This window comes from Nomascus leucogenys, chromosome 21 (genome assembly GCF_006542625.1).
Source record: "Nomascus leucogenys isolate Asia chromosome 21, Asia_NLE_v1, whole genome shotgun sequence".
Taxonomy (NCBI): Eukaryota; Metazoa; Chordata; class Mammalia; order Primates; family Hylobatidae; genus Nomascus; species Nomascus leucogenys.
In genome coordinates, this window is record NC_044401.1 from 60,349,764 (window position 1) to 60,361,944 (window position 12,181).

The window sequence follows — 12,181 nt, forward strand, 5'->3', positions numbered from 1 at the left end:
GTATTAAATACTCCCCAATGTTTGTTCTAATAATTCCTCAGAGTTGTCATAACAACAGCAAGTGTTTTTAAAAATAATCAGGTAAACATTTTCTGAATTAACCTGGTAATCAAACCGATTGTACTTCAAACTGATCCTAAAGAAAGTATATAATTGGAATAGCAGTTAAGTCACAAATGCCAAATGAAAGCCACCAGCCAGTCACTGTATATTCTGCATCATTTATTAAATATTTTTATATATGCATTTACAAACTTTACTCATTTCAGAACTCTGCTTTCAATGCATTTTTAAACTTTTTTTTTTTTTGCAGAGAGATTCTCTTGTAAAATGAGATCCATATACAAAACTAGGCAACAGATATAAAAGTTTCCTTTCATACTTTTCATCCAGCAGGAAAAGAAATCATGTGACAAGAAATAAAACCAAAACGTGGCTCTTTCAGAAGAATAACATGTCTGTGTTCAACTATGACTTCTAATGAGATAGTTCATATTTCATCTTTATATGGATGTATATAGTTTTAATACTTCTTAGCTACTGTAGCATGTTGGTTCAGATGAAGAAAAAATAAACTCTATTGTTTGGACTAGATAATCTAGAAACCATCAATTATGCATGTCTTTATAGCGTGACATCAAAATTTACCCAGGAGATGACACTGATTGGCCAGCAGTATGCATTTATCCTGAACATTGCATAAAAAGTTCCCTTTAAAAAATTCATTATCTTCTTCACAAGCTAAAGTATGAGCCTCTAATTTGGCTCTCTTATTTAAAGAAATAGTTTAAATGATCAATTTAGAAGCTTAAAAGTATCTTTGAAACTAAAGTTGCTTTTCTTAAAATGAATGCTGATTTAACAGTTCATAGACTTGGAGCATTATCACTAGGAGACGGAGGCACTACTGCCACTAACGAGAAACAGCATCACCATAGGATAATTACAGGGTACAAAATGCCCAGGGGCCTGAAACTCACTGTTAATATAATTTTGGCAGCAGCATCATTTGATAGTTAACCATTTATTACATAGTATTAACACACCAGCTTCAAAGATGTGCACTCCCTTTAGGACACTCGGGAGCTACAAATGTATTGTGATTGCATAATTCGTATTGCACAGTTTTATAAAAAACATAAATACTGGCTATTCTAGTTTTAAATACAAAATACATGTCATATACTTTTAAATCTATAATCTGGTTCAAGTGCAAATCAGGTGCTTTCTGTTAGTCCTTCCAAAAAAGGCATTTTTAATATTTTTGGCACAAATGAAATGTCATCATGCCAACAATTCTAATTACAATACATATATCCAAACCTTTAGAGTAGCAATCATATACATACAGTATAAAACTGAGTATTTACAAATGTATTCAGCATAAATGTAACCTTCGTGGGTGAATCGGAACTCATTAGCCATACCCACACTAATAATAATTATAAAAGGTAAATACAATTCCTTTCTTTGATTTGCTTATGCTGGTTGTTGTGGGTTGACATTCATGTGAGGAGGATGTCCTAGAAGACCAATTCTTTGTTTCTGCTTCCTTTGTTCTGTCATCTGGAAAGTTAAAAAGTTTCATCATTAGACTCAGATACTTCCTGTACGTCAAATCGCATACTGAACCATAGATTTACCTCTGTGGTTATGGTTTATACTGAAACCCACTTTCTACAAATAGTGTACCATCGCTATATCAAACACACAGCACTTCAAAAAGGGCATCTTCATAGGCAGAATGGGAAATTCTGTGACCTAGTCATGCAATGTAACATTCAGAAGTATTGCTTGCTACTTGTTTCATAAAGAAACAAAAAACAATAAAAGCACAGGATTCTTTCTTGTTTCCCAAATCCATTTCCAAATGATTTGAAGACTCATTGGAAAATGGTGGCTTTGTACAATAGTAACAACACGCCATACTAACAAGAAAAGCAGTGTTTAGAATCCTAGATTTGAGAGGGACGGTTTATGTCCACACCATTTCAGTGGGTCCTGATTTTTCTCTTCAGTGACTCTTTGAGTAGTTGGTTAGAGAAAAAAAAAATTACCTACCATAACTAGGAAAATGAGAAATGTTCTCAAATCTCTTTGAGGTCCAGAATGATTAAATGCTGTAAATAATGCTGTGACCATTCACGGTATCTATTTCTTGCCACCCAGTAGACACTGAGGCTCACCGAAGGTCAGGCGAGACCTTGCCTAAGACTAGTTCAAATGAAAAAGGGCTTTCAAAACCCCAAGCAAGAAGCCGATTCTATTCATCTGGTTGCTGAACTAAATATATTCTCATGTTGATGGATTTCTAGACCTGTTCTAGGTATTTTAGGGCATACTTACTTTGTCTCTGTATTAAGATTTTCCTTAACCCAGTTAGTCTTAGTTTCGGATTTAAGGCTGAGCATTCAAGTCAACTGAGATAAAAAGGCTGTACGAAATATATATTCGAAAAAACTGTTGTCCACAAGTGGGTTAAGGTCCTACTCCTATGTTTTTAGCTTCCTAAAATTGTAGGGGAATTAGGGTAAAAAGAATAAAGGTTTTGGAATCAGATCTACTTTCTTACGGTTTTGTCATTTAACTTATCAAAGTCTGTTTTCTCATCCATACAAGCAGGATGATAATTCCTAGCTGATTGGTGGAGAATTGCGAGGTTATATGTAAATTTCTTAGCACAGCATCTGTCACATAGTAGATGCCTTAATCTCACTTTTCACTTGAACTAATTTTTGGTACAAAATATCTGGAGAGAACATAAAACAAGAGTAATTTACCTAGGTTCAATTTTAATGTGGTTATTTTTTCTTCTTCAAAACTAGCATTATCCTCTCAAATCAAAATACCATTTTGAGGCTCCTGTGGAGATGCTTTCTCTGTTGTAATTTAGATGAGAAGATTTACAAGGACTTAATATTTCCAAAAGGTAGCTTTTAATAAAGCTTTTAATACAGAATTGGATTAGGAAATTCCAGCTAGCCCCTGAAGTTTCCTTAGGTGAGTGACATCTTTAAAGGAAGCCTTACACGCTACACTGTATCCACAGATTCAGCTCAGGAAGGAGAACCTAATATGACACATGAAATAAATTCACAGTTAGGTTAAAATGCCAGTAATTCATTCATCTTACTGCCTGATAGCTCAGATTTTTCTCCCACAACCCTTCCCTTGGCAGGTAACCTTGAGAGGGAATCCAATACAACTTAGCTAAATTTGGATAATCTCAAGTGTTCAGATTGATTTAGAAATCTTGGTGTGCTCAGCCAGGTGCAGCGGGCTCACGCCTGTAATCCCGCCACTTGGGGAGGCTGAGGTTGGCAGACTGCTTGAGCCCAGGAGTTCGAGACCAGCCTGGGCAATGTAGCAAAACCCCATCTCTACCAAAGGGGAAAAAAAATTAGGCATGGTGGCATGCACCTGTAGTCCCAGCTACTTGGGAAGCTAAGAGTGGGAGGATCACTTGATCCTGGCAGGTGGAGGTTGCAGTGAGCAGTGATGATGCCACCGCACTGCAGCCTGGGCAACTGAGATCTTGTCTTGGAAAAAAAAAAATCTTGGTGTGCTCAACCCTTATTGAAGGATACTTTACTCAAAGCTTATATTTAAAGCTGCTGAAATCTTTCAACTCAAAGGAGAATGTCAAAGTTGGCCATTAAGACTTTTTTCCCCCTGCAATTTTGCTTTAAATAACTACTTGTATTTGAGATGACCTTTTAGTATGCATATTTTCATCCCTGTTTGTTAAATCAGCTCTCCTTGACTTTTCAATTTGTCAGTTAGTCTTTCTCTTAAACTTGAAGAAACCTCTAAAACTTTACAACAAAGGAGTCTTCAGTTGGTGGCCTGGCTTCCTTTTCACTTCCACAGCTGCGGCCTGATACCTCCTCGTTTGCAGCCCTATTCATTTGTCTTTTTAAGTGATCCCATCACCCACTCTCCCTCCCTCCCTAACCTTAAGGCTCCCCACTGATGTGGGTTATTGGCCAGTTCTTTGCTCAGGTAGTCATATTCCTGATAATTTTAAGTACCAACTACACATCTAATGTTCTTTCCTGTTTCCCTAGAAGAATGGTTCTCAAACTTCAGCATGCACCAGAATCACCCAGAACATTTGTTAAAACACAGATCAGAAACAGAGATTCTGACTCAGTAGGTCTGGGGTAGGTCCCATGAATCTGCATTTCTAACGATTTCCCAGATGATGTAGATGTTGCCGGTCTGGGGACTACACTTTGAGAACCACTGCTCTAGAAGAGGTTTTTCACTGATAATCTCCAAAATTGGACAAGATCATTTTGAGCACATACATGAACACTTTTTTTTAAAAAAAGTAATTTGTGTACATATATTATTTTTCTCAAATGAGGGAAGCTCTTGGAGAAGATTCTCTGCAACTGAGCATATAGTAGGCACACACATTTGACTGATCCTGTTTTGATTAACCATGGCCTTTTAGACAGAATGGCTGTCATTTAAGTCAACATCACTGCCATTTAAGTGACTGCTAAAGGAGAAGGAATTGGGCAACTGCTAAAGTGTTTGGTCTTTTAGTAGCAGTCATCATCCAATTACAATTATAAGAGAACCAAAAAAAAAAAAAAAAAAAAAAACCCCTCAAAACCCTGAAGGACTAAATCTGACTTATAAGAAACTGAGGCCAACAATTCTGGACGCTTAGGTTTCCCCAGCCTCTTAGTGCATATTCTCACATAATTTCTGGTTTTACTAGTTCAATTCTTATCTACTTACCTACCCCACCTACATACATTCACACGTACTATCTATGTATCTTGTTATAAGGCATCATTATTGTCTGTTACTCGTACCTATATCAAAACAAATATAATGACCAAAGTCTATCCTTAGCATTTTTGTCAGATAATAATCTCTCTGGACATCTGAAACAAAATTGAATCTTGATTAAAAAAATCTATGGTAACGGTATTCAAAATTCTAATATTGAAACATCTATTTTGCGTAGTGTGAGATGTCTCCTTTATAGTACATTTAAAAATCCTCAAAATGGCTGGGCATGGTGGCACACTCCGTAATACCAGCACTTTGGGAGGCAGATCACTTGAGGCCCGGAGTTCGAGACCAGCCTGGCCAACATGGTGAAACTCCATCGCTACTAAAAATACAAAAATTAGCCAGGCATGGTGGTGCATGCCTGTAATCCTAGCTACTTGGGGGCCTGAAGCAGGAGAATCACTTAAACCTGGGAGGTGGAGGCTGCAGTGAGCTGAGATCGTGCCACTGCACTCCAGCCTGGGCAACACAGGGAGACTCCGTCTCAAAAACAAAACAAAACAAAAAACCCAAACCAAACCTCAAAATTCCCATGTAGCTGAGGATAAACAGTTGTAGTAATGCTGTTCTTCACATCTATACAAATGTAGAAACTAGCTTGAATTTCAGCATTCCTCCTTTTGACTCATCTAAACAAGAAGTAAAGAATAGTGTAGCTTTGTAAGTCAGATACAGCCAAACATCTGAAAGACTGTTCATGAAAACACGAGGCATACAGTAGAAATGGGCAAATTTTAATCTACCAGTATGGCCTCTAAATGATTAAAGCTGGCATAGGAAGGAAAGTTCATTGACAGCACACAAATGCCATATTTCTGGTTTATAACACATCTTAATAGTCTTTGAAAAGCTGCTTTCATGTTACAGTAAGGTCTTGGTTACTCAGATTCTAAACAGCTAGCAAATTCTAGTAATCACAATTACTTTCTACAGCCCTATAAAATCAGTCATGTTCAGAATGATGAGCCTCAAATACTAAGAAATGAAACCAAACCATCCCTTGAATACAATTATGTTGATATACTATCAATGTATAGATATCATTCAGATTCTTAGAGTTGATCCCTAATGCTCTGTTCCTCTCTATTTCACCTGGCCATCTCTTACTCAGGCTTTGAAACCAAGCTCCTGAATTACCACCTCTGAGAAGACTTATGTGGTAATTACTCTAATCCTCTCCCGAAGATCAGATTGAACAAATCACTCCCTTTTCTTCATTCCCAGAGCAATGTGTTCATAGCTCAGTTACACACTCACCAAGTTTAATTATAATTTATCTGTTTACTTGTTTCCCACTCTAGACTTTTAGTTCTTGAAGGCAGAGAAGAGGATCTATTCATCTTTGTAGCCCCAGTACCTAATGCCGCACCTGGCAAACAGGTGTTTCATATGTGTTGGCTGAAAGAAGGAACGGAATTAACCAGAACATACTGCCATTCCTTGAGCATGCCATGCATTTTCATGCCACTGCTCATGCTGATTCCTTTCCTGGGAAGCCCCCTACTGCATTTCTCTGCCAGCTCAGAAGTCACCTGCTTGTAACATTATAAAAGCTAAACTCCTTCTGCACTGCAAACTTCACACAGGACCACTACCTACCTACTTCTTTGTGCTCCATGAAACTATTCATGCCTCAAGTCATTCATACTGTATCAGATTGCTAGAGGTCTACTTCTTTGTCCTTCTTGCTAGATCCTGGATCTAGAGGGCAGATGTTGACTTAGTCTTCTTTTGTGGTCCCAGCACAGTATAAGGAACATAGATGCAGTACGGGTCGTTTAATATTCCATTTTCCAACTTTGGGCAGTTATTCTAATCTTGTGTTATGCCTTCTGTCCTTAAGCAGTTAATGTTAGCAAGATAACCCTCTTTCATGAAAAATGCCAAATGCTATAACATGCTAATATGATCTGAATTTTCAAGCACTTCTTCTATTCCTAGCAACAACAAATAATGGTCACTGTCCTATAGGAAGCCAGTCACATTTTCAAGGAAGTTAGCCCTTCTTAGTATTTGCTCTTTTGCATTATGAAGAAAACATGCAAAAATTTTTTTTAAGTTCTTACATTAGTTCTCTTCCTTGGAATAAGAATGTAAGAGAATCACATTTAATATTCAGAATCTCTTGGGAGGGGAAACTTCAAGATGAGAGGCATCGTTAAATAATACTTAGAATAGCAATCCTAACCAACCATTCTTGGCAATAATAGAAAAAGTGACACCACTAACCATAATTTTACTAATATCCTAACAAGAACTTTTTTCCCTCAGATTGATACATAACAAACCAACCGAAGAGGTAAATAATAATAAAGATTAAGACCAAAGTCATCCGCCCACATTTAAGCTATCATTGCTCGATTCTGCTGGTTTTTAAATCAGAAAATCTAAAACAAACAACAACAAAACAAAAAAACCTCTAAGTAATGGAGCAATTTTTGTGTTTTCTAGCACTTTTACTAGTGAATGGTATTCTATCATAGCTGTTTTAAAAAAAATCACAAGATTTCTTGTTCATTAATCATTCATGGAGCTTTTATTTTTTAATTCCAAATTTTTTCCCACAAAGAGCAGGAATTCTCACAATTACTATATAAGAAAGAAAAGCTCTCTAACATATCTGCATTTTTTAATATATTTTGCACATATAGGGTTTTTAAACCTTTATGATTGCTATGACCAAACTTAATACAATTCAAATCTATTCAACAAGTTGATTCTCAAATGCATTAAAGGTTTGTAGGAAGTTACATAATCAAAAGAAAACACTGACTAGTTCCTTTTAAAAGATGCAAATCCCCCTGCACCCTCAAAAAAAAAGAAAAGCAGCTATGCTGATTTTTTCCTGTAATTCTGAGTACCTTAAAACTTAAGTAGATCAATCCTTGTAAAAAGCACTTGAGAATGTACTACTGGCTTCTCATGCTTCTTTTTAACTTATAATATCTTCCAAGAGAAAAACAGTTTAAATTCATTCACAGGGGAAGGGCTTTCTGAAGAATGGTTCCAATTGCCAACTTCATAATAAAAAATGCATAAAAGGCTGGATTCAAGCAGTTTAAACCATACTGGTTTTAATGTCACTTAATGAACCTTAGTCCATATGTAATCAAATTTTACATATTTTGTTTAAACTAAAACTTTGGCTTAACCAAAATAATCTTATCTTGGATTTTAGAAATGCCAAGTCTCTACTATGCTCAGTTGTATAAAATGACAATGAATGTATCCTCCATACCATTTGAGTATATGATGCGACTTGATTTCTGAAACTTTAAGCTTTTTTTAAAAAACGAATAAGATTTTAAACAGTCAACCATGAAAGGCAAACAGTACAGTGACATAACAAAGCAAATGAAAACACACACACACACCCCTGATTGGATGATCAGGAGCTCCCGCCCTGGCAATGCCTAAGAACCTTCTGGGCTCCTTTGGTATCCTCATCAAGAAAATAAGAGAATGAGGTGAAATGACATCTGAAGTCTTGGGTACTCTCCTATACCTGTATTTATTTTTTATTTTTTGAGATGGAATTTCACTCTTGTTGCCCAGGCTGGAGTGCAACGGCACGATCTCAGCTCACCACAACCTCTGCCTCCTGAGTTCAAGCGATTCTCCTGCCTCAGCCTCCTGAGTAGCTGTGCTCACAGGCATGCGCCACCACGTCCAGCTAATTTTGTATTTTTAGTAAAGACAGGGTTTCTCCATGTTGGTCAGGCTGGTCTCAAACTCCTGACCTCAGGTGATCCGCCCTCCTTGTCCTCCCAAAATGTTGGGATTACAGGCATGAGCCACCACGCCTGGCACTATACCTGTATTCTTTAATTCCTCAGTTCAACTCACTCCTTTCACGAGGCTCATTGGTTTGTAAAGTGTGCACTGAAGCAGATTCAGAATCACTCTTTGTGAACAATTCAAAACAACAGATTCTTAGCTCTGAAAGGACAGCTAGTGCAGGGAGGCGTTGCCTGGTTTTACCACCACAGAATGCCCATTAATAGTTTGTTTCAGGTACATTTTAAGAAACTCTCTAGTAGATTGGTAACACCCAGTTTCTCAGATCAACTGAAACATACCCCCAAAGAGCCTCCAAGTGTGACAGTGAGAAGCAGAAATGAGTGAGCAAGAATGAATGCCACTCGCATTGGCACGTGAGAGCTAGAATGCCTCACCGTTGTAATTCCAGTACCACGAGTGTGAAACAAAGATCCTCTGTTTCTTTGGAAAATGGCACCAGATTTTATGGAGAACTCAAGTGTTCCTTTATTTAAGTATTAGCTCAGTATAAGATTTTTTGGCACCTAATTTAAACATCTGATTTAACTGAGATTCTTGTAGCCACAGTTATCTCAAATGGAAGAAGAAGATAACTAAAGTTTGCTGGATGTGTAAAGTTCACCTCGCTGGGGGGTTGGGGGGGCGGTGCCAGAAACAGCTGTAGCCACCAGTGTCCTCATGAGTCAGTTTAGTCCTGCAGAACATTTGCCAAATGTTTCACAGCGGGGGTAAAACATTAATATTAAGCGAAGTAATCTAGTTAGATCTTCATTAGTTTTACTTATTTAGGTTATTACTCATTTTATGTAGCTACCAAGCTCAGAGCTATAGACAACCTTCATAAATAAGGCCTTCTTTTCCTACTAGTCTTTTTTATTTGCATCTTAATACAGACAAAAAAAAAAGAACTTGAGGCCAAATGGTATCTCAGGGTACAGTTTGGAATAATTTACTTTGAAAAGAAATATTAATATAAATCAAAGTATGATTATTAAAAATGCGCTGTAAAACATCTCCAGTAAGAGCATTCTAGATGGGGTTTTCATTAGTTATGATCTTTGTAAGAGTGATAAATCACCCGTGGGGGTTCCCTGCAACTTACCTCCAGTGCAGACATGGCCCATGCCTATTGCTGTGCAACACTATAATCTTGTCTATGGAGTTGATTAAAGAGCTTTCAGAAGCTCACATAAAATGCTGAACTGAACATGATTATCCCAATCACTTACAGAAAAGCACTAATAAAACCAGTCAGGGTCTGTTCACCACCCAGGGTACAAGTCCTTAACACACAGCTGCATCCTACCACTAGATAACCACCTGGTGACTGTGGCATGTTCATTTTAATGGAGTCAAAAGGGCAGAAAAAGAGGACACAGGGTTTGGTATAAACATGTCCCCTACAACTTACTTTAAACTGGAAACTCCCTGTTTCCAATTTAAATTCTGCCCACAATACTGCCCGCATCCTGCTTCCTATCCATATGATAAGGGCAAAGCATTTATCTTACGGATAGGAAGCAGGGTGCAGGTATTTCTGTAGATGGTTAAGCCCTGTGAGATCAGGGAGTATGTGTATATTATTCACTGTTTTATCCCCAACACCTGGCACAATTCCTGTACTATGATAGCCACTCAAGAAGCCACTGAGAAAGGAATGAAACCAAAAGGGCTTTTCCATGACTATGGTTTAGCCTAGGATGCTGAATTTAAATATCTGGGGTGAGGATTTGACAAGTCTGAGGGCTAGGGAGCAAAACAAGAAACAGCTTTTAATCTTCCATCAGTACATAAAGTAAAAAGGGTATAGCTTTATGCATAGTGGTTTTTGGACAGTACTTCACTGAAGTAGTCTGCATTTTCCTCCTTTTTTTTGGTTTTGTTTTTCATATTAAAGCCATGTCCTGAGCAGCACTGAAAGCAGCACCATGGCTTTATCCCGGAAAAGGGCAGTCAAGGGGATTGGGGTGAGGAGACTGGAGGAGTGAGTGGGTTTGTCCTGTGTTGCCTGGCTCCCTTTTCCATCTAGGTGAAGCGCCTCAACATAAGCACTACTGATTTTTCCTCCTCAGATTAGGTGTGGTGATAGTGGGGGTGGGTGGGGATGGTGATGGGAGGGTAGGCGCTGGGATTTTCTTTCTTTACCTGATCCTTTAATTCCGACAGCTGGCCAGAAAGGTTTGTGACCAGTTTCATGGTGGACTCCAGCTTCTCCTGCAGGTTTCTCAGCTCATTCTGTTCTCCTTCAGAATCACTGCTGACCAATGACATGGCTCTCATCCTGGGAAACCAGTCAAGGTTTCTTTCCTAGAATCCACATTAAAAAAAAAAAAAAAAAAAAAAAAGACTGAGTCACTTCTAGAGGTAAAAACAAGAAAGGCCAGCTTACCATGCCATGTTTCCTAAGTCTCATTAGGTTATCTCCTTCTATTGCAGAACTAATGTGCTGTGTATTTTTTTAATTGCTCAGTAGCTATCTTTTTAATTGCATACAATGGAACTCTTAATTCTTAGAGGAAGTCACTTTAAATTTAAATATAGGGGAAATGTAGGTTCTAAACAAGGGTCCTAATCTCCAAATCTGAATACTGCCACTGCCGCTCTGATCTTTGCAAATTACATGGCTGATGAGTTTTGTTTTTTTTAAAAATTGTGGTAAAAGATGCATAACATAAAATTTACCACTGTAACCATTTTAAGCATATAGTTTAGTGGCATTAAGTACATTCACACTGCTGTGCAACCATCCCCATCATGTTTCCAGAACTATTTTTTTATCTTCCCCAGCTGAAATTCCATCCCCATTAAACACTAACCCCATTCCCCCCAGTCCCTGGCAACCACCATTCTATTTTCTGTCTCCATGAATTTGACTGCTCGAGGGACCTCATATTATGCTGTGTATTTTAAAATGCATTATACTGGGAAAACCTTTTGCCAACACTTGAAGTGAAGTGAATTTTAAGGTCCCAAGTGTTCTGTCACTTAACAGATACATGTGCATGTATGCGTTTGTGTGGGTGAGGAGATCATTAAGAGGCTGAAAATGGGGAATAGGCTCTTCCCTCAATGTCCCCGTTTATGAGCTTATAGAAACCACTCCTCTTGTTTCCTTTTCCTTCCAGCCTGAAATGGTTGATGGGTGCTGGCAACTAGCCTAAGAAAGGCCCATTCACTTTCCTCCCCCGTCCATCTCCATCCTTTTGATGTCTATAGCTTATGCCTGTAAACACTATTTCTCACTACTGGTTAACAGAATGGGACAACTCCTCCTCCCACCTCACTTCCTTCTGCCCACATATGCCTTTCTCCCAAAGAGCATGCCGCATACATAAGTTCTGTACAGAGAGGCAGGAATGAACAGTAAGAAAAGCTTAGCATGAGACAGGGGGAAGAAAACTGACTCATTCCACATGTCTGGTGTCATTCTCACCTGGACCAGTTTCATCTTGTAAGGATACATTTAATGGTCTTTCTAAAACAAATCAAGCCCCCTCCCACACAGACACACACACACACTCATGGTGGATAATTCTTGCTTTGTGTACACCATGGGGGTCGGCAACATTTTCTGTGTAAATATTTTCAG

General features: G+C 38.2%; 1 protein-coding gene and 1 long non-coding RNA gene across 9 annotated transcripts in view; one reads left to right on the forward strand and one right to left on the reverse strand.

Annotated features, from left to right (window-relative positions):
* The window catches only part of LOC105738826, a 42,846-nt gene that overhangs the window by 20,892 nt on the left and 9,773 nt on the right, over positions 1-12,181 (forward strand). The window lies entirely within an intron of this gene.
* ITPR1 (inositol 1,4,5-trisphosphate receptor type 1) overlaps positions 202-12,181 on the reverse strand; it is a 359,375-nt gene continuing 347,395 nt past the window's right edge. For 4 of the 8 annotated variants that reach the window (XM_030802235.1, XM_030802234.1, XM_030802233.1 and 1 more), the window contains 2 exons: positions 10,738-10,899; positions 202-1,566 (listed from right to left, as the gene is read on the reverse strand). In XM_030802235.1, coding sequence (XP_030658095.1) covers positions 1,480-1,566; positions 10,738-10,899 — 249 coding nt within the window. In that variant the 3' untranslated portion in view covers positions 202-1,479. The remainder of the gene's footprint in view (positions 1,567-10,737; positions 10,900-12,181) is intronic. The other 4 variants (XM_030802232.1, XM_030802231.1, XM_030802230.1 and 1 more) reach the window with 1 other exon arrangement.